Source organism: Stegostoma tigrinum, chromosome 8 (genome assembly GCF_030684315.1).
Source record: "Stegostoma tigrinum isolate sSteTig4 chromosome 8, sSteTig4.hap1, whole genome shotgun sequence".
NCBI lineage: Eukaryota > Metazoa > Chordata > Chondrichthyes > Orectolobiformes > Stegostomatidae > Stegostoma > Stegostoma tigrinum.
Genome location: NC_081361.1, coordinates 44,827,575 through 44,850,976, shown reverse-complemented (window position 1 = coordinate 44,850,976; position 23,402 = coordinate 44,827,575). Strand labels below are relative to the sequence as shown.

Here is a 23,402-nt window from a genome sequence, read left to right as displayed (position 1 = left end):
TGATTGGCGTGGGCGGGGGGGAGGGTGAAGTGAGTGGAACTGGTGGCAAGGGTATCCAGAGCAGAAGCCAAAGGAATGCTAAAAGGAGAGATTGAAATGTAAAAGGACGTGCGGGAAAGAGAAACTAGGTCTGCTTTGTTGGGGAAAAAAGTCAAGACACAAACAAGGCGGGTGGGCAGGGGAAGGTATGAGTTTGAAATGGAAAATGTTACCCAGGAACAGGGTACGCGGACATACACTCAGACATCCTAGCCCACTCTAGCACTTCCTACCCTCTCCATGGTACCACCCCATGCAATATTAGAGGGTATGACACGTGCTCTTTAACTTCCACGTTCCTCAGTGTACAAGACTCCAAATACACTTTCCAGGTGATGTAGCATCTTATTTGTACTTACTTCAATCTCGTCTCTTCTACTGATTGCTTACAATGTAGACCCCTTTACATTAGACAGGCCAATCACACACTGGGTGGCTGCTTTGTGGTACAGCACCATTCAGTCTTTAAGAATGACCCCAACATTCCAGCTGCTGGCCACTTCATTTAACCATGCTGCTCCCTTGGTGACATTCCCATCCTGGACCTGTTATGTTTTTCTAAAGTTCAATTCAAGCAGGAGGACATTTTCTGTGTAGGCACTTTATAACCTCAGGGACACAACATTAAGTTCTAATGCATGACTTCCATCCTCCATGTCGATGACAAAACCTATTCCTGCCCATAGTTTGTTAGATCCGGTTTGCTGAGAGAAAAGCTATTTTGTAATTTTCACACCTCTTATTTACACATATTTTATATTTCAATTACTGTTTTATCACCATCTACTTGCCATGTGCCCTTTACTTATGGGCATCTTCATCTGTTCTACTTAACACTCTTTTCCCTCTGTCAAGATCGTAAAAATCTTCAGTTTTCAGCCTCTTTCAGTTCTAAAGAAGGGTCATATTGGATCCAAAACACTTCTCTCTACAGAAGTTGCCAGACCTGCTGCCCTTCTACAGCATTAAAGATTCCCTTTCTCCTCACCGAAGGTTAAACCATCACCGGTCATGTCTCTCTTTGATCTAGCCCCATGATCTAGCAGCTTGTGGCAACTTTGCTTTCTACTTTTACTTCTCCAGCATGTCGGTTTTACTTAAATAGTTAGGAGCAATTTCTGAAAATAGGAAGTGAAAACCTCAAGCTACATACAATATTAGAAATCAACATCATGATCAAAATCATAACATTTGCATACAACTAAGTAGAAGGGAAAAATGATCAGGTATCAGTCAAAATGCAACACTACAAAATCTCTATTCCCCAGTATCATAGATCTGTCTTTTTTAAGGTCTTAGCAAAAATTTGTAGCTCAGGTTGTGGGTATATTTGTTAGTTAGCTCATCAAGCCGGTTGTTACGTGCAGACATAAGAGATAATGGGAACTGCAGATGCTGGAGATTCCAAGATAATAAAATGTGAGGCTGGATGAACACAGCAGGCCAAGCAGCATCTCAGGAGCACAAAAGCTGACGTTTCGGGCCTAGACCCTTCTGGGTCTAGGCCCGAAACGTCAGCTTTTGTGCTCCTGAGATGCTGCTTGGCCTGCTGTGTTCATCCAGCCTCACATTTTATTATTTTGTTACGTGCAGACGTTTTGTTACCATTCCAGGCAAAAATCATTACTGCGACCTCTAATCAAGGCATTGGTGTTCTGCTCTGTTCCAAATTTATATGATCCTCTGCTGTGATGGGTCTTGTCACTTCCGGTTCTGTTTTTCTGCCTGGAACAAGCGAAAAAACAGACATGCAAGGGAATTTCTGGAAGTCTGGTTCTCAAGACAGGACTCCATCAACAAACACAGAAATAGAGCCCATATACAGATCGCTGTTTTAAAAAAAACAAACAGAAGTGACAAGACCCATCACAACAGAGGATCATCTAAATTTGGAACAGAACACAACACCAATGCCTTGATTACGGGTTGCACTGATGATGTTACCTGGAAGGGTAACGAAACATCTGCACACCACAGTACAACCAGCTCAGTGAGCTCATGAACAACCGCATACATTAGTCTCCATGCATGATACTTGGATAAGTGATTGTGACAATTACAAAGTTTAAAAATACTTGTTTTGCAATAGTCAAATTCAGATAAATTGGAGGGAGCAAGTCTACTTGACAACAGACTTATGGAAATTAAGAAGAAACAGGACACCCAGATTATGTTGTTAGTGAGATGATGTAATGTGTTCCCAGTTGGATACAATTACAACAGCCTGCAGTATTGATTTTTAAACAGTTGCATCATAAACTGTTCACTAAAATGAAATGCAGTTGAGGTTAATACTAATTAATAATTTTGCATATGGTAAGAATGCTTAACGTGTTTCACATGAATATTGGTATGGCACAGAGAAAGTTATTTCAATATCAGGTTACAGGCTTCCCTGTACAACAATGAACATTACAGACAGACAAGAGCTTTATATGATCAGCATAAAAACGGGAGATTGCTTGGTTTTGCAAATGACCAAAGACTTTTAAAAATCAGAGACACACGCTATGGTTATCCAAGGATTCCAGGAGATTCTGCCCCTTTGACTATGCCAGGTTCACAATTTTTGATTTTTTAAAACTATTCAAATACTGATTGAAAAGTTATTATACAAAAACAAAAACAAACCCAATAGATGCTGAGCAGTTAAAGGCTTTTTGCAATGAGAATAATCTGTGGAGTACGTGGTGTAGATTATGTATAGAAGATGAATATTCTATTATGCTTTTAAGAATAAGTTGACGACAAAAGATGCTCAGTTAGTAGCGAGTGTAGTCATCTCTTACTGTAAAGATTTTACTATGTTAAAATCTTGTCTACGGGTTCTTCCAGCTGACCGGGAGTTCAAATTTTTTTTAAAAGTAAGTTTCTCAATTGGGCTTGGAATGTTCCCTAACATACAGCCAGGCCTTTCTTTTATCTGGTCAAATCTTCAGCATCTTTCTCCATGTTATTTCTTAATCATCTTACTCATTAACAAATTATTGGCATTGCTTGCTAGGCCAGCATTTTTTTTGTCCATCTTAAAATACCTTGAGAAGGCAATACTGAGTGGAGCAGGGTATCGAAAAAGATGTGACCAAAATGCTTTTAGGAAAGAAAGGAGTTCCAGGGTTTTCACCCAGAAATAGAGAAGGGTCACCAATACGGCTCCAACTCAAGATCCTGCATGGCTAGGATAAGTACAAAGATGGTAGCAGCAGTGTAGTTCGCTTCACATGGAGCTTGTTTGCTCTGACCCTGTCTATTTCTTTCCCTATTTTTATTCTTTCTGGGCATGGACTCCCAAAATCCGACCTCCCAGCCCAGCGGGACAATCCCTCAGTGGCTGAGTGTAGTAGTCTCTCAACAGTATGTGGCCTCAGCGTGGACTTCTGGTCTCCAGGTGATTCCTCAAACTGCGGTCCCACCATGGCTAAATACTTAAGACTGTAATGTTTGAATTTTGTTTTATTTCTTCATTTCCAATTTAAAACTAAGAAGGTCTACAATATGCAATTTTTAACGCTATTTTGCATGTTTTACGCTATACTATAATTACTGCAATGTTTAACTTTTAACTTTGTTCTCCTCTTTCTAACTTGTGCTTAAGGTTCTGTACCCAGGTACTTGTACTCAAGGTGACACCTTATGTGGTGACATTATACACATAACTGTACCCCTGTACTTTTGTATTTGAGTACATACGAGAATAAAATCAAAATCAACAGAATTAGAACTTGTAGCAAGGCAGTGGTACTCACATGCATCCAATACTCGTGTGTAGAACAATAAGACTGCAACTTGGTGAAAGGAGAGCCTTCAGGAGTTGGAAGGTTGAATTAAGGGGTAAGGTTTTGAAAATGCTCGAAGTGGTTGCCTTGAAAAGTACGGCCAGGTGAGCACTTATACTGTTGAATTAAAGCTAAAAAATGATCTTTGGTTTCAATTAACAGGATAAGGAACAAGGTGAGGTCCCTGGCCATGTTTTTCCCAGGAACCTCACACGTGTATATGTAGCACTGACTTTCACATGAAGAAAAGTCAATGCATCAGCACATAAGTGTGCACAGGACCTGACTGGCTGCACAGTTGTGTGTTTGAGCAGTTTTGAGGGAACATAGGTCAAAGGGAACATTTGAGGCGAGAGACAGATTTTTATTCAGTCACAGGTTGAAGGGTTATGGGGAGCAGGCAGAGATGAAATTAGCTATGATCAGATTGAATGGCAAGAGAACGACCTACTTCTGCTCCTATTTCTGATATTTTCATGATCTATAGCTTTTACAGCATCCAGTGCCTTAAGATGTTTCTTTAGATAATATCAAGCGAATCAATTTGGCAAAACACCTACACCTGTGATGCTGGAGAATTCAGCAAAAGGTTGAAATCAATCATCGACATGGTACATTTTGGCAAAAATGACTACAAATGATGCAGTTTTGACTTCTGCACTGAAATGCTTGGTTCTTCCATCTTTGAAAATGGGTATGTTTGCAGAGTATTCCCCCTTTGTTAGTTATTTAACTGTCCAGGACTCATGGTTGGATATAGCAGGACCATAAAAGGAAGATTTGATCTGTTGGTTGTGGTGTCACTTAGCTGTCTATTGCTAAATACAGTAAATTACAAATGTATGTTTAGTACAAGTCCTAGATGGTCACTATTGACTTGCTTTGGGCACTAATTGATGTAAGAAGTTAGAAGTCTGGTTAGAATTTATCCAAGACTGATGGCATGAATCAATGGAGGATCCTCAGGATAAGTCTTTTTACACCATGAAGAAAACATTTAAACACGGACCTAAAATCATTGGTGAGGCAAAGAAGTTAAGGAAAGCTTCAAACTTTAGGGGAAGAAAAACAACTATGCAAAAATAAGTGGCAAGGTCAGATGACTGTTCAGACTATAAAAGACCAGCAGGCAACATGAAAAAGGTTAGTCAGAAGAAAAGAAATTAGACTATGAGAGGAAGTTACTGGGAATGCAAAAGCATGTGTTGCTACTGATTTTCAAAAAGGAAAAGTGGAAGTATAACGAAAATTAATTGTAGGAATAAGAAAACAAAAAGAAAGTGGCAGATAAAATAACTTAGCTTCTATCTTCACTATAGAGGATATTTTAAAAAATCCAGTTATTAGTTGTAAAGCAGGTGGTGAGATGAAAAGAGGAGTCTGGTGAAATTACAATCAATCAGTGAAGACGTAACATGCAAACTGATGGATTTGCAGACAGATAAATTCCTGGATCCTGATGATCTTAAGCCTAGACCGTAGGTGCACTGGTGCTAATTTTCCAAAGTTTGCTGGATTCTGGGGATGAAATATAATGCCTCTAATAAAGAAGAGGGTGTGAACCATAGGTCAGTTAGCTTGACATTATTGTGGGGCGGGGGGGGTGGGGGGATGCTACAATCAACCATTAAGCAGGTTATAGCCACGCACTTCAAAAACTCAGCCTAGCCAGGAAAGGTCAGCATGTTTCATAGAGGAATATTATGTAAAACCAATTTATTGGAGTTCTTTGAAGGAATAATGTGCACAGGGAATAAAAGGGAGCCTGAAGTACTCTACAGTAATTTACACAGGGCATTTGATTAGCTGTCTTACAGGTTATCATGCATAGTGGAATCATGTGGAATAGTGGGTAACATACGTGACCGGAGAAATTGCCTGTTCGACTGAAAATAGTGTATGTATGTGGGTTTTTAGTAATTTGTACATATAAATATTCTACAATTTATGTGACTGACTTAGATAAGATTAAAGTCATCACTAAAACATACTAACTTCTTAGGGAGCTTGACAGGATGGACGTGGACACATCGCTTCCCCTTGTGGGAGTGTCCAGGACCAGAGGGCATGATCTCAGAGTACAGGATTGCCTAATTAAGAGATGAAGACAAATTTCTTCTCTCCGAGTAGTGTATCTGTGGAATGCTTTTTACCATACTGCAGAGTGCTTCAAGGTTGCATCATTAAGTATATTCAGGACTGAGATAAACAAATTTTTAGTCATGAAGGGTGTACAGGGTTATGAGGAAAAGGCAAGAAAGTGGAGTTGAGTATCAGATCAGACATGATCGCTTTGAATGGCAGAGCAACCTTGATGGGCCAAATAGCCTAATTTTGTTGAAATGTCTTATGATTTTACAGAATGGTAGATGATAGAAAAAAGGTAGCCACGTAAATTGTGAAGACGACACAAGAACATTGCAGACTAATATAGTTTGGTTCACCAGGTGGACAATAATCTGTTGGCTTATGATGTGAGAAAATATAAAGTGGTTTATACTGACAGATAGAAGAGGACTATAGTATTTAAATGAAGGGCAACTGCAGAAGTCCAAATTGGAGGGATCTAGATGCTCTAATGCACGAATCAAGGGTTGTAGACAGGTACAGCAAGTAATTAAGAAAGCTAATGGAATGCTATCCTTTATTACGTGAGGAATTGAGCATAAAAAAAGAATGAATGTTGTGTTTTGTCCATGTAGGACTTTGATGCGACTACATCTGGAATATTGCATGCAGTTTTAGTTTCCTCTTCAAAAGACAAGTTCCTGTACAATGGTGGAGATTTAGAGGTGTACTAGTTTGATCCCTGGTGTGAGTAGATTGCCTTATGAGCAAAGGTTTGATGGGCTAGACAATAGGTGCAGGAGTAGGCCATTCGGCCCTTCAAGCCAGCACCACCATTCTTTATGATCATGGCTGATCATCCACAATCAGTATCCTATTCCTGCCTTATCCCCCTCAGCTTGTTTCCACTGGAGTTTTGAAGAGTGAATGGTAACTTGATTGAAGTGTACAAGATCCTGAACAGTTTTGACAAGGTCAATATGGTAACGTTTCCTCAAGGAGTTAGGCTCATTTTAAAACCAGAGCTCAGCCTTTTCAGGCAGAGCTGACGAGAACATTTCCTCAGGATGTTGAGCAACTTTGCCTCCACCAACTTCAGAACAGTATAATTGAAACCTTGGCAAAGGTTGATATATTCTGGTTAGGCAAAAGGTTATTGGAGATAAATGCAATGTGGAATCCGAACCAAAAACATGTGTTCTGACCTTCACGGAATGGTGGAACAGATTTGAGGGCTAAACGGTCTACTTTGACTCCTGTTTCATATTCAAGTTACTCAACAGGTGGCCGACCGACATGGAATAAAAGTAAGCATGAATGAAAATAATTAGAAATGATATTTTGTCATGAAAGTATTACTTTAAGACATTGTCTACTTACACTGTTCAGAACATGTTCAGCAATATACAAATGAGGTTTAATCAGGAACTAAAATATTTTTACATGTAAATTTGTCAGTGTTATTTGAGTATTATCAGTGATTTCATACAAAGTGAAAACTCCACAAAAGAAAATCAAAACACATCACAGGCAAAGACTTCGGAAACGGGTAGACTCTGGGATAGTTGGGGCATGGAAGGAAAGGTGAAATGAAAATCTTTATTTTAAAATGTTCATATTCAAAAATAAGTTAGAAATAATTAAAACCTTACTTTTAAAAACAGTGCAAGAAAGGATCAAAAACCCATGTTACAATTCCAATTTCCATAAAACAAAAATCGATACAGAGAGAGGGATCTGCAGTAAGTGGCAGCTTTGACTTGATATAATTTACTCATGCTTTAATTGTCAGGAGAATTATACAGTGTTACTGTCGGCATGGAAGATTAAAAAAAAATGGATAAGAATAGTATCTGAAATTCTGGCATTAAAAAAACTTACCAAAAATATTTTTAATCCCCTGGACTTTTACCAGATAATCAACATACTGACCAATTACAGAGAGGTTTATTTCACTGGAAGACAAGAAAGAATTTTAGGCCATGTGACAATTTGTGTTGCTAAGTAAGCAGGTGAACATTAGGTCTTAAGTAACACCAATCATTCTTACGTTTCTTGAGTCATCGGTGTGAAGGTTGCTGCAACCAGACCACAAAGCTTGTTCATGGGTATTGCCATCTGAATGAAAAGAAACATGAATTAGATATTCAGAAAATCTCAAAAATTGAATCGGCCAAGCTACGCATATTTCAAACTATTTGCCCAATGCACCATTGCAAATAGATCTCTCTGCCCACCTTTTTAAGCAAGGCATTCTCTCCCACAGTTGCCATGATGTTGTTTAAAAACAAGTTCAAACATTTTCCACATTAGCAAAAATAGAATTACTTTATTCCAGCATCTGTGATCTTTGAAGGGTTGTGATTATAAACTATATTAAAGTAAATCACATAGTCCATAAATGGATACTTCAGTGACATTAATAAAATACAGAACCGTTGAATGGATTTTGTACAAGAGGCAGTAATTTTGCACAGCACATCTACAAACTCGCAAGAGCAACTCCACTTGGAAGATGTACTAAAAGATACACCAGAGAGGTGAGGCTTTAGAATAGGCTGGAAGTAAAATCAGAACATTATGAAAACATTCAGTTCTTTCAGCAACATCCGTTGAATCTGAAAAATAAAATGCAGTCTAGAGTATTTCCAGCATTGATTTTATTTCCAGATTTCAATATCCACAGTATTTTCCTTTTGAATCCGAAAAACAAGTTACTTTTCATTACAATAAGTTTACAGCACAGGAAGACATTTGAAATTATGAGGTGTCATGATAAGGTATTTCAAATGCCTTCCTGTGCTGTAAATTTCTATAACTTCTATAAATTAGTGTGCACAACTGCTATTTAGTTGAACTAGTTTTCTGCAAAATATCACAAATAGTGTACACTGCCATGGGTTCATTCTAAGTTATTTTGCATCCTTAAAAAAATTTTACAATAAAAAGGGTAATTGAGACATTCCACCCTTCCACCACCCCAGTTTCAGAGAAGAACACAGGATGGGAGTTGGCCCTTTAGCTCTATACTTGCTCTGCAACAAAATGAGATCATCACTGATCAGTGACTTAAAATGCCCACCTCAGACCTCATCTCCTGCTAACTAGAAAACTGACAGACTGAGGAAGGGTCCTGATCCAAAACGTCAACTTCCCTACTCCTCTCATGATGCCTGGCCTGCTGTGTTCATCCAGCTCCATACTGTTAACTCTCCTGCGCGTGCATCTATGCTCCTACAGACACATTATTAAAGTCACATAGAAATTTATCTTTAGGAAACACCTGAACTGACATGAACTTGCTTTTCTCAACTGCAAAAGTGTTTTAGCTCCTTTTAGGAGTTGCACCTGCATTTTTAAACTGTGTACTCAGTCATAACTGTCACTGAGCAACTTCCCTGAGCATGAATTTTTAAGAATATTTCTCAAAATTGATATTTCAGCTTCCACCTTATTCCTATCATGTCTGTTTCTTGCTTTATTTTGATCTCTGAATATACACAGAACACATTATAAACAATTGATTTTGTTGATAATAAAATGTGAGGCTGGATGAACACAGCAGGCCAAGCAGCATCTCAGGAGCACAAAAGCTGACGTTTCGGGCCTAGACCCTTCATCAGAGAGGGGGATGGGGGGAGGGAACTGGAATAAATAGGGAGAGAGGGGGAGGCGGACCGAAGATGGAGAGTAAAGAAGATAGGTGGAGAGGGTGTAGGTGGGGAGGTAGGGAGGGGATAGGTCAGTCCAGGGAAGACGGACAGGTCAAGGAGGTGGGATGAGGTTAGTAGGTAGCTGGGGGTGCGGCTTGGGGTGGGAGGAAGGGATGGGTGAGAGGAAGAACCGGTTAGGGAGGCAGAGACAGGTTGGACTGGTTTTGGGATGCAGTGGGTGGGGGGGGAAGAGCTGGGCTGGTTGTGTGGTGCAGTGGGGGGAGGGGATGAACTGGGCTGGTTTAGGGATGCAGTGGGGGAAGGGGAGATTTTGAAACTGGTGAAGTCCACATTGATACCATATGGCTGCAGGGTTCCCAGGCGGAATATGAGTTGCTGTTCCTGCAACCTTCGGGTGGCATCATTGTGGCAGTGCAGGAGGCCCATGATGGACATGTCATCAAGAGAATGGGAGGGGGAGTGGAAATGGTTTGCGACTGGGAGGTGCAGTTGTTTGTTACGAACTGAGCGGAGGTGTTCTGCAAAGCGGTCCCCAAGCCTCCGCTTGGTTTCCCCAATGTAGAGGAAGCCGCACCGGGTACAGTGGATGCAGTATACCACATTGGCAGATGTGCAGGTGAACCTCTGCTTGATGTGGAATGTCATCTTGGGGCCTGGGATGGGGGTGAGGGAGGAGGTGTGGGGACAAGTGTAGCATTTCCTGCGGTTGCAGGGGAATGTGCCGGGTATGGTGGGGTTGGAGGGCAGTGTGGAACGAACAAGGGAGTCACGGAGAGAGTGGTCTCTCCGGAAAGCAGACAGGGGAGGGGATGGAAAAATGTCTTGGGTGGTGGGGTCGGATTGTAAATGGCGGAAGTGTCGGAGGATAATGCGTTGTATCCGGAGGTTGGTAGGGTGGTGTGTGAGAACGAGGGGGATCCTCTTGGGGCGGTTGTGGCGGGGGCGGGGGTGTGAGGGATGTGTCGCGGGAGATGCGGGAGACGCGGTCAAGGGCGTTCACGAATACCAGTCACGGTCGGACATAGAGCAGTTTTTCCGCCGTCTTCGCCTGCATGCCTACTTCTTCAACCGGGACCCCAACCCTCCTTCCACTGACCCCTTCACCCGCTTCCAACACAAGTCCTCCTCCTGGACACCACCTCCAGGCCTCCTACCCTCCCTCGACCTCTTCATCTCCAACTGCCGTCGAGACATCAACCGCCTCAACCTCTCCACCCCTCTCACCCACTCCAACCTCTCCCCCGCAGAACGGGCAGCCCTCCGCTCCCACCCCAACCTCACCATCCAACCCGCAGACAAGGGTGGCGCAGTAGTAGTATGGCGTACTGACCTCTACATCGCCGAGGCCAGACGCCAACTCTCCGACACCACCTCCTACCGCCTCCTCGATCATGACCCCACACCCGAGCACCAAACCATCATCTCCAACACCATTCATGACCTCATCACCTCAGGGGACCTCCCACCCACAGCCTCCAACCTCATTGTTCCCCAACCCCGCACGGCCCGTTTCTATCTCCTTCCCAAAATCCACAAACCTGCCTGCCCCGGTCGACCCATCGTCTCAGCCTGCTCCTGCCCCACCGAACTCATCTCCACCTATCTGGACTCCATTTTCTCCCCTTTGGTCCAGGAACTCCCCACCTACGTCCGTGACACCACCCACGCCCTCCACCTCCTCCAGGACTTCCAATTCCCTGGCCCCCAACACCTCATATTCACCATGGACGTCCAGTCCCTGTACACCTGCATTCCGCATGGAGATGGCCTCAAGGCCCTCCGCTTCTTCCTGTCCCGCAGGCCCGACCAGGCCCCCTCCACCGACACTCTCATCCGCCTAGCGGAACTCGTCCTCACACTCAACAACTTCTCTTTTGACTCCTCCCACTTCCTACAGACTAAGGGGGTGGCCATGGGCACCCGCATGGGCCCCAGCTATGCCTGCCTCTTTGTAGGTTACGTGGAACAGTCCATCTTCCGCACCTACACAGGCCCCAAACCCCACCTCTTCCTCCGGTACATTGATGACTGTATCGGCGCCGCCTCTTGCTCCCCAGAGGAGCTCGAACAGTTCATCCACTTCACCAACACCTTCCACCCCAGCCTTCAGTTCACCTGGGCCATCTCCAGCACATCCCTCACCTTCCTGGACCTCTCAGTCTCCATCTCAGGCAACCAGCTTGTAACTGATGTCCATTTCAAGCCCACCGACTCCCACAGCTACCTAGAATACACCTCCTCCCACCCACCCTCCTGCAAAAATTCCATCCCCTATTCCCAATTCCTCCGCCTCCGCCGCATCTGCTCCCACGATAAGACATTCCACTCCCGCACATCCCAGATGTCCAAGTTCTTTAAGGACCGCAACTTTCCCCCCACGCTGATTGAGAACGCCCTTGACCGCGTCTCCCGCGACACATCCCTCACACCCCGCCCCCGCCACAACCGCCCCAAGAGGATCCCCCTCGTTCTTACACACCACCCTACCAACCTCCGGATACAACGCATTATCCTCCGACACTTCCGCCATTTACAATCCGACCCCACCACCCAAGACATTTTTCCATCCCCTCCCCTGTCTGCTTTCCGGAGAGACCACTCTCTCCGTGACTCCCTTGTTCGCTCCACACTGCCCTCCAACCCCACCATACCCGGCACATTCCCCTGCAACCGCAGGAAATGCTACACTTGTCCCCACACCTCCTCCCTCACCCCCATCCCAGGCCCCAAGATGACATTCCACATTAAGCAGAGGTTCACCTGCACATCTGCCGATGTGGTATACTGCATCCACTGTACCCGGTGCGGCTTCCTCTACATTGGGGAAACCAAGCGGAGGCTTGGGGACCGCTTTGCAGAACACCTCCGCTCAGTTCGTAACAAACAACTGCACCTCCCAGTTGCAAACCATTTCCACTCCCCCTCCCATTCTCTTGATGACATGTCCATCATGGGCCTCCTGCACTGCCACAATGATGCCACCCGAAGGTTGCAGGAACAGCAACTCATATTCCGCCTGGGAACCCTGCAGCCATATGGTATCAATGTGGACTTCACCAGTTTCAAAATCTCCCCTTCCCCCACTGCATCCCTAAACCAGCCCAGTTCATCCCCTTCCCCCACTGCACCACACAACCAGCCCAGCTCTTCCCCCCCACCCACTGCATCCCAAAACCAGTCCAACCTGTCTCTGCCTCCCTAACCGGTTCTTCCTCTCACCCATCCCTTCCTCCCACCCCAAGCCGCACCCCCAGCTACCTACTAACCTCATCCCACCTCCTTGACCTGTCCGTCTTCCCTGGACTGACCTATCCCCTCCCTACCTCCCCACCTACACCCTCTCCACCTATCTTCTTTACTCTCCATCTTCGGTCCTCCTCCCCCTCTCTCCCTATTTATTCCAGTTCCCTCCCCCCATCCCCCTCTCTGATGAAGGGTCTAGGCCCGAAACGTCAGCTTTTGTGCTCCTGAGATGCTGCTTGGCCTGCTGTGTTCATCCAGCCTCACATTTTATTATCTTGGAATCTCCAGCATCTGCAGTTCCCATTATCTCTGATACAATTGATTTTGTTTCCTGGTTTGCTATCTTTAAAAATCTTTAAATGCAATTCTTGGCTTAGGTGGTTTCTTGATGCTAGTTGCAGGGTAAGAAGTCCCTTAGACTCGGTGCCCGAAATCAAACAAATCAGGAAATGTGAAATTCATGCTATTAAAAATCATTTTTCTAGCTGTCTTTGAAAAACGGAAAACAGGTCACTTTGCTGCTGACCATAACATTGAAAATGGTGAAATAGGTTGTCATCAGTCTCAGTTAATTCACCCAAGTCATTATACTTCTCGAACAAACAGCCTGACTGTACAGGGTGGGACAAAAAGAAAAAAGCAATAGTGATCGTGACAGGGGATTCATTAATTAGGGTACTAGACAAACATTTCTACAGCTGGCAATCCAACTTCAGGATGATACTGCAACATTCCAGCGAAGCTCAACACAAGCCGAAAGAACAATGCTGCATTTTCTGCTTGAGGAACCTGCAGCCCTCTGGACTCAATATACAGCTCAATAATTTTAGGACTTCAGACTCCTACGTGCTAGCCCCCTACTCCACACACCAGGCCATGTTACCACATAGCCTGCCAATACACACTATTGTTAGTCATTAACAGTTCCCAATAACAACCAGTGTTTAGGCAGTGGCATTGATGAATGTTCCGAAATAAGAATCCCAGCTTGTAGGAAATAAGTGAGTGTTCCTTGGACCTTGCTGAAAAATGTTCTCACCAAGCGGTGACATCAGAATTCAAGCAAGATACAATCCAATGTGCCTGTTACACAGCACATCGTTCAAGGATTCCATAAAAATCTGATACTCATCAGTGTTGGATTTTTTTTCTTTTTAAAGCTTATTCCTTAAGTGCCTCTGTGAAACTGGGAGTTACAATCAAACGTGGTTGAGTTTGTCATAGACAATAATGAGACTACCATATTTGGCCTTGCTCGGCTAAATTTACAATATTAATAATAAACTTCATTTTGTTTAAGCTAAAACTTGATGTTCGAGAGCTATAAGAAAGAGTGGTTAGGAATAACTTTTGAAGGTCTTTCAATATTTTAGTTTCACTTGCATTTTCAGCAACAATGAGGCTGATTTACTTTGGCCTGCTGGCACCGTATCATGACAGTGGATGTAAATTTAGCAAATATATTAGAGCTGTAAACTGAAGTGGTTTTCCAGATTTTTTTTTTTCCAGAGAATCCCTAGAGTGTGGAAACAGGCCCTTCAGCCCAACACGTCCCCATGGACTCTCAGAGCATCACACCCACCTAATCTGCAAATCCCTTCAACACAAGGGGCAATTTAGCACAGCCAATCCCCATAGCCTGCACATCTTTGGACTGTGGGAGGAAACCAGAGTACTTGCAGGAAACCCACACAGACAAGGGGGAAAAGAACATGCAAACTCCACACAGTCGGTCACCCAAGAGTGGAATCGAACCCGGCTTGCTGGCAACATGAGGCAGCAATGCTAACCACTTAGCCAGGGCACTGCTTTTAATTTACTGAAACCATTATGCCCTGTTGAATGTTTGTTTGTTTGTTTTTTTTAAAAATACACAGTTCTGCCCTTTGAAAGGGAAAGATTTTATTAACACATCGTAAATTTTTTGTAGCTTTTCAGGGCTAGTTGAGAAAAACAGTGCAGTTGCTAAGAGATTTTTGTGGAATCTCAGCAAAAACTCCAGGCACAGAAATTCTGAAAAGTATGCAATTTTCTGTGGTCAGTTACACTTTTGAGCTAGAATTATTGTTCCACTGCAAAAGTTTGATGGTGCAGCCATGGCTGTTTTGAGTCTTCATCTGGTACATATTTCTTACATGACCTATTTTCAGATTTGTTTTTTTTAAAATATTAGCCACCACTGGAAATGTTATGCAAGTTTACTCATGCTAAGATCCACGTGTGGTTGAGGACTCTCACTGAGGGCTGGGTATCAAAGACAAAAAATACTGAACTTCTAAAACCATAAATATGCACGTAGGTATGTGATTACTGAAAATATATCAATAAGTAACATAGCATACCCTTCAGAAAAAAAGTTTAAAGCTGATGGGCAAAAAAACTGTTCGCGCTCACACATTTTGCCCAAAAGAAACACAAGAGCCCTCTACCCCGCCCCCCATCCACCCCAGACTGAAAAATTCAAGCCTCCCCCTTCTTGAACTACAACCTGCAGTTGTGTGACTTGAATTTATCACCACAAGTTCAAGTTGCAAATTAGTACACAATGTACCCCAATTTACTGGATTTTCACAACAAGCCTGATCGGTATAGGAACCTGTTCCGTATTCAAACAAAAATCACAGAAATTCTGGCTACATGTAAACCAATTTAAACAGTTGGCATATAACAGTGTAAATTGAAATCCTAAACTCCTTATAGCCCTTACACACACCCACATGGAAAAAAAAAACACATGGAACAGAAAAACTGGAAAGACAATTCTTTAGGCCTTGTCCATAAGTTCTGTTGAGTTGATCACTGCTGATCCAAACATCGGGCTGCACGGTGGCTCAGTATTTAGCACTGCTGCCTCACAGTGCCATAGACCTGGTTCAATTCCAGCTCTGTGGAGTTTGCATATTCTCCTCTGTGCTAGCGAGTTTTGAGAAGATTTGTAGCTCAGGTTGAGTTTCTGGATGTGAGTTTGCCTGCAGAGCTGGAAGGTTAGTTTTCAGACGTTTCGTCACCATTCTAGGTAACATCAGTGAGCCTCCGATGAAGCGCTGGTGTTATGTCCCGCTTTTTATTTTATCTGTTTAGGTTTTCTTGGGTCGGTGATGTCATTTCCTGCATTGGTGATGTCATTTACTGTTCTTTTTCTCAGAGGGTGGTAGATGGGCTCCAAATCAATGTGTTTGTTGATGGAGTTCCGCTTGGAATGCCATGCTTTTGATGAATGACACGCACGAGAATTCCTAAAACCATGGCATTCCAACCAGAAGGCCATGCTTTTAGGAATTCTCGTGCGTGTCATTCATCGAAAGCATGGCATTCCAACCGGAACTCCATCAACAAACACATTGATTTGGAGCCCATCTACCACCCTCTGAGAAAGAGAACAGGAAATGACATCACCGACCCAAGGAAACCTAAACACAAAATAGAAAGCAGGACATTACACCAGCGCTTCATCGGAAGCTCACTGATGTTACCTAGAATGGTGACGAAACGTCTGAAAACTAACCTTCCAGCTCTGTGAGCAAACTCACATCCAGGTTTCCTCTGTGCTCCAGTTTCTTCCCATAGTCCAAAGATATACACGTTAGTTGTATTGACCATAGGAAATGCAGGGTTACAGGGATAAGGGGGAATAGTTCCGGGTGGGATGCCTTTTTGGAGGACTGGTGGACTCAGTGTTCCATACTGTATGGATTTTATAATTAACACAGTCAGATGGTGTAGCAATGTGGGTGCATTGGAAAGCCAGTGAACCAAAATAGAAGTACAAGACATTCATGAGTCTTCAGATTGCCCTGTCTTCATTTGGTTGTCTCTTATAGTAGTTTCAAAGTGATACCCAGGAAGACAACACATTTAAACCATACAAATAATCTTTTTACCATTCAGACAAAATCTTACAGTACAGACATAGTTGTTTTGGCAGTACAGATTTATTGGCCAAAATACAGCACTCACTCCATTTTACTTCACTAGACCCACAACCTTGACTGTTAATGACACTTCAAGTGTGTAACCAAGTAGTTTTACAAGTTATGTGGCTTCCTGCCTCAACTGTTCTTCCAGGCAGCACATTCCAGACACCCCTTCACAACCTAGGTGAAAAAGGCTTCAAATCTCTACTAAACTCCCTGCCTTTCAGCTTTACCAAGACAGAATAAGTTTTGATTCAACAGCTAAGGGAACAGTTTTGCATTCACCCTGACTGTGCCCCTTATATCTTTGGGACCTCTACCTAGGATTCCTCCCCACCCACGTCCCAGCCTTTTCAGCTCCAGAAGAAAACAGAGCTAATCCAGCTTCTCTTAGCTAAAATGCTCCATCTTAAGCAACATCCTGAACAATCTCCTTTGCAAACCCTGCAATGCAACCATCTTTTTCCATGCAGTGACCAGAACTAAACACTGGTTAGGCCACAGCTAGAATACAAACTGCTCCAACACAATGTTCCAGCTCTGAGAATCAATGCCATGACTGATAAAGGCAAGCATTATGCCATCTTATCTGCCACCTTCAGACATCGGTGGACTAACAGCTAGAGATCACTAATCTTCCACCTTACTATTCAATTACTCCCTTGTCATCTTGTTCCTTCCAAAGTGCACTTAAAATTTATCAGGGTTGAATTCCATCTGCTGCTGATCTGACCACCCATTTAATGTCCAACACGCCCATGCCAACCAGATATCCTATATAAATCTGATCCCATTTGCCAGCATTTGGCCCATATCTCTCTAAATCCATCCTATTCTTATTCCCATCCTGATACCTTTTACATGTTGTAATTGTACATTTCTCCACCATATACTCCGACAGCTCCGCTGCATTAAAAGTCTCTCTTCAGGTCCCTTTTAAATCTTTCCCCTCTTACTTTAAACCTGTAGTTTTGACTCCTCTACCCTGGGAAAAAGACCTTAGCCATTCACCCTATCCATGTCACCGATGATCTTACAGACCACATAAGGGCACCTTCAGCCTTTAATGCTCCATGAAAATAGTCCCAGCCTATTCAGCCTCTCCCTATAGCTCAAAACCTACATTCCTGGTAATATCCTTGTAAATCTTTTCTGCACCCTTTCAAGTTTAATAACATCTTTCCTATAGCAAGGAGACCAGAATTGAACTCAGTAGTAAGGGAATGGAATGCTTTGCCTGCAACGGTAGTAGATTTGCCAACTTTAGGTACATTTAAGGCGTCATCGGACAAGCACACGGACGTACATGGAATAGTGTAGGTTAGATGGGCTTGAGATCGGTATGACAGGTTGGCACAACATCGAGGGCCGAAGGGCCTGCACTGTGCTGTAATGTTCTATGTTCTAAATCCTCACGTGACCTAACACCTACCTCCTAACTGTTAGCCATTGCCCAACCTTTGGGTCATCCTCAAACTTAGTGTCCCTCCCATACTCTCATCTATATCATTTGCGATTGTCACAAATAATAACATACCTGATCCCTTTGGTACACCAAGGTGCAGTCACACAAATAGCCTTTTACCACCACCTGTCTCGTGTTTGCTAAGTCAATTTTAGATCCAACTTGGATCCCACGAGCTGTTACCTTCCATATCAGTCTTTTACGTGGGAGCTTGTCACAGACCTTGCTGAAGTCCATATAAAGTATATCAACTGCCCTATCCAAACAGTTGGTCAGCTCTTCAAAGTTCAAGCAGATTTGTTAGGAATGACCTTCCATTTACCAAGCCTTGCTTTTTTAAAAACAGATTAATTTTCTGCTTGACTATTTTCTTCACTAATTTCCTTACCATTGATATTAGATTGCCTGTCTATTTCTACAACCCTTTTTGTCAATGCACACACATTAGCTGTTGTTCAGTCCTCTAGCACCTCCCGTGGCCAGGTAGGGTTTAAAAATCTGTTCTTGTAATTTCCTCCCTCATCTCCCATAGCAGTTTGAGATCAATCCATCCAGGGTATTTGCCCTTCTTTTCAAATGGCCAAAGCCTCCAATCCTGCCTTACTACTTATCAGCTACTCAAAAACCTCAGTCCATCTTCTTTCTTTATGTATCCTCCCCATTGCAAGTTAAGACAAAAGCCAAGTATTCCTTTAACACACTACCAATGTCTTCTGACTTCAGAGATTGCTCCCTTGGCCCCTAATAGACCCTACTGTTTCCCTGGTTATTCCCTATCCCAAGAATAACTCGGGAGTGTCACTAATCTTGCCCACTGGAATTTTCTCATGTCCCATCTTTGGTTCCTAATTGCTTTCTTGAGTTTCCTGTTGTATTTTCTATACTCGGCTTGGGCCTCCATTGTGTTGGTTCCTTTTTGTCCCGGTTGTATGTATCTTTTAAACGTTTGCTTTTTTATCCACTTAAATTTATTGGACATCTGGTGATCTCTGGGCTTGTTATTTCTACACTTCCAACATGGGGGCTTGCTTCCACCACACTACCTTCTCATTACCCCAAATAATATTGGTGTAGTTGGAACCTCCTAATACAATTACTTTTTTGGTTCCTGACTTAGTGAATTGACTACGTATCCGCTTGTCAATTGCTGGCTGACTGTTTGGGGATCTAACACACAAAGTGTGGCTGCCACCTTTTTATTCTTAAGTTCTACCCATAAAGTATAAAATTCTGATGACCCTTCTTTACTGCAGTAACTAACTAACTGACTGACTCCCTCATTAATAATGTGATACCACCTCCACTTTTGCACCCTCCCTGTCTTGCCTAAGATCTTTTACCACCTAAAGTTCGGTTGCCAGTCTTATCCCTGCCTGAACCACATTTCAGTCGCAACAAAAATACAGTTCCATATGTCAATCCATAACCTACCTCATGTCTCACCTCCAATATAGCTAGATTTAAACGGATATCAGCGAGCCACACCATACTCCATTGTGACAACATGGCTGAACTCTTTTGCCTTGGTTCCTTTTCTAAGTTTGGTACAGTGCTAATGAATTCATGCACTGTGTATCCTACTTCTTTAAAACTACTTTAAATTCCTCCCAACAGTAATAGTAGACCCTCTCACAAGGATGTTGGTCCCATTCTGGTTCAGATGCAGACCATCCCTTTTGTACAGGGCCCAGTGATCCAGGAATCTAAAATCCTTTCTCCTGTACCACGTCTTGAGCTGTGTATTCATCTTTCCTATTCTCCTCTTCTATGCTCACTAGCACATGGCACCAGGAGTAATCCTGAGATTGTAACCATAAAGGCAACACCTCATCTGAGGAAAAACAGAAGTTACTGGACAAGCTCAGCAGGTCTGGTAGTATCTGTGGGGGAAAAAAAATCAGAGTTAACGTTTCAGGTCCAGTGACCCTTCCTCAAAACTGATGGTAGCTGGGAAAGTGTTGGTTGATACGCAGAAAGTGCAGCCCATTCTGGTGCTGTTTGGATCTGAACCAGGCGCACCCCTGCTTCTGGGCCATTTCTCCTATTCCCACTGGACCAGATCCTTCCAGCGCCTGGCCTGACTCAACACAACCCAATCACCCTAACAACAAAGTTGCTGGAAAAGCTCAGCAAGTCTGGCAGCATCTATGGAGAAGAAAACAGTTAACGTTTTAGGTCCAGAAACCCTTCCCGATCACCCTAACCCTGACTGACCCGATTTCTCTGACCGCCCCAACCTTACCTTAAACACTGAATTATTTACCTTACCACTTTGCCCATTATCTACCTGGCACTTTGTTCCTCCCAACCCACTGACATCAAACTAACCATCCTACTTAATGAAAACCTGGCACACTATACCCCGACAACTGACTGTCACACTTACCTTGTGTACTCAGCATTTAATAGTAACTATCAGAGTGCCTCTTACGATCTTTAAATTTCAGAACACAATAGCGGACTGCGAAAGGGAGAGTTTGCCATCCTCTGACAGTTCTGCCACAGAGAAAAAAAACTATGGTTCCATATTTCCGATGGTGCCCTGAGCGAAACTACTCAGAAATAGAGTTGTTCTTTTCAAGTGGCAGGGAAGCCCTTCGGGTCACCTTTCTTTTGACAATCTAGTTGGATATTTACCTATCGCTGAAAATGAGGACACACTTTAATCAAGTGCTTCTTCACCTTTCGCTCATCAGGGTAATTCGCAAGAAATGCTAAATTTAACATATTTATAAACAATGTTCTTTAAGTCCCTTTGTCAGCAATATGAAGTTGCACATTAACCAATTACACGTATTACTGTTTTGGATTTACAACAATAACTCAAAACCAATTTTACTTCTAACAACAGTGGTCTCAGCTAAAAAGTAAATGCAATAAAACGACGGAAGCAAAAACGGAGGAACCAAGCCCTACGTGAACAATGTCACGGGATTAAAATTCAGCCGACTCATCAATTCTGCGGGAACCTTTAAGTAAACTCCTCAAACAGGAGGAACAAACGAGTCGAGACAGTTGTCAAGCGAGGAAGTTTGCAAATCCGTTTCAACAAGAGATCACCGTATTTTCTATCGGGATAAGTTACCGAATTACCTTCAAGTTGGACTGTGATAACACCGAGTAACTACTTCGGACAATCACATCCCTTTTTTTGGTTATAAAGTGCCGAGACGTGCTCCTCTACTCACTAGGCCTAACACACCGGCGCTGCTAAACGTTCCCTCTGGAACCCAGCCCAATAATCAAGTTGTGTCCCACACGACGCAGACTTACAACCAGTGACCCGACAGGCAACTGTAACAATGACCACACGGCGCATATCCACACCCGTGACCACCCCACGGTCACATGACTGGCGTTTGATACCCCCCCGACCAACCAAAACGATCACGTGGTCGGCCAACGTCAGTGGGAGGAAGAAATAGTATCAGAGATAATGGGAACTGCAGGTGCTGGAGATTCCAAGATAATAAAATGTGAGGTTGGATGAACACAGCAGGCCAAGCAGCATCTCAGGAGCACAAAAGCTGACGTTTCGGGCCTAGACCCTTCATCAGAGAGTGGGATGGGGGGAGGGAACTGGAATAAATAGGGAGAGAGGGGGAGGCGGACCGAAGATGGAGAGTAAAGAAGATAGGTGGAGAGAGTGTAGGTGGGGAGGGGATAGGTCAGTCCAGGGAAGACGGACAGGTCAAGGAGGTGGGATGAGGTTAGTAGGTAGCTGGGGGTGCGGCTTGGGGTGGGAGGAAGGGATGGGTGAGAGGAAGAACCGGTTAGGGAGGCAGAGACAGGTTGGACTGGTTTTGGGATGCAGTGGGTGGGGGGGAAGAGCTGGGCTGGTTGTGTGGTGCAGTGGGGGGAGGGGATGAACTGGGCTGGTTTAGGGATGCAGTGGGGGAAGGGGAGATTTTGAAACTGGTGAAGTCCACATTGATACCATATGGCTGCAGGGTTCCCAGGCGGAATATGAGTTGCTGTTCCTGCAACCTTCGGGTGGCATCATTGTGGCAGTGCAGGAGGCCCATGATGGACATGTCATCAAGAGAATGGGAGGGGGAGTGGAAATGGTTTGCGACTGGGAGGTGCAGTTGTTTGTTGCGAACTGAGCGGAGGTGTTCTGCAAAGCGGTCCCCAAGCCTCCGCTTGGTTTCCCCAATGTAGAGGCAGCCACACCGGGTACAGTGGATGCAGTATACCACATTGGCAGATGTGCAGGTGAACCTCTGCTTAATGTGGAATGTCATCTTGGGGCCTGGGATGGGGGTGAGGGAGGAGGTGTGGGGACAAGTGTAGCATTTCCTGCGGTTGCAGGGGAAGGTGCCGGGTGTGGTGGGGTTGGAGGGCAGTGTGGAGCGAACAAGGGAGTCACGGAGAGAGTGGTCTCTCCGGAAAACAGACAGGGGAGGGGATGGAAAAATGTCTTGGGTGGTGGGGTCGGATTGTAAATGGCGGAAGTGTCGGAGGATAATGCGTTGTATCCGGAGGTTGGTAGGGTGGTGTGTGAGAACGAGGGGGATCCTCTTGGGGCGGTTGGGGCGGTTGTGGCGGGGGTGGGGTGTGAGGGATGTGTCGCGGGAAATGCGGGAGACGCGGTCAAGGGCATTCTCGATCACCGTGGGGGGAAAGTTGCGGTCCTTAAAGAACTTGGACATCTGGGATGTGCGGGAGTGGAATGTCTTATCGTGGGAGCAGATGCGGCGGAGGCGGAGGAATTGGGAATAGGGGATGGAATTTTTGCAGGAGGGTGGGTGAGAGGAGGTGTATTCTAGGTAGCTGTGGGAGTCGGTGGGCTTGAAATGGACATCAGTTACAAGCTGGTTGCCTGAGATGGAGACTGAGAGGTCCAGGAAGGTGAGGGATGTGCTAGAGATGGCCCAGGTGAACTGAAGGTTGGGGTGGAAGGTGTTGGTGAAGTGGATCCCCTCCCATTCTCTTGATGACATGTCCATCATGGGCCTCCTGCACTGCCATAATGATGCCACCCGAAGGTTGCAGGAACAGCAACTCATATTCCGCCTGGGAACCCTGCAGCCATATGGTATCAATGTGGACTTCACCAGTTTCAAAATCTCCCCTTCCCCTACTGCATCCCTAAACCAGCCCAGTTCATCCCCTCCCCCCACTGCACCACACAACCAGCCCAGCTCTTCCCCCGCACCCACTGCATCCCAAAACCAGTCCAACCTGTCTCTGCCTCCCTAACCGGTTCTTCCTCTCACCCATC

The 23,402-nt window shown here is 44.2% G+C and overlaps 1 protein-coding gene across 7 annotated transcripts in view; it reads right to left on the bottom strand.

Annotated features, from left to right (window-relative positions):
• npl (N-acetylneuraminate pyruvate lyase (dihydrodipicolinate synthase)) overlaps window positions 1-21,549 on the bottom strand; it is a 58,050-nt gene extending 36,501 nt beyond the window's left edge. Inside the window, exons 1-3 of one of the 7 annotated variants that reach the window (XM_059647836.1) lie at window positions 21,452-21,549; window positions 7,933-8,000; window positions 7,764-7,837 (exon numbers count right to left, since the gene is read on the bottom strand). In XM_059647836.1, coding sequence (XP_059503819.1) covers window positions 7,764-7,837; window positions 7,933-8,000 — 142 coding nt within the window. In that variant the 5' untranslated portion in view covers window positions 21,452-21,549. Of the gene's footprint in view, window positions 1-7,763; window positions 7,838-7,932; window positions 8,001-21,271 lie in introns of all 7 variants that reach the window. The other 6 variants (XM_059647838.1, XM_059647839.1, XM_059647837.1 and 3 more) reach the window with 6 other exon arrangements.
• Between the last annotated feature and the right edge of the window lie 1,853 nt (window positions 21,550-23,402).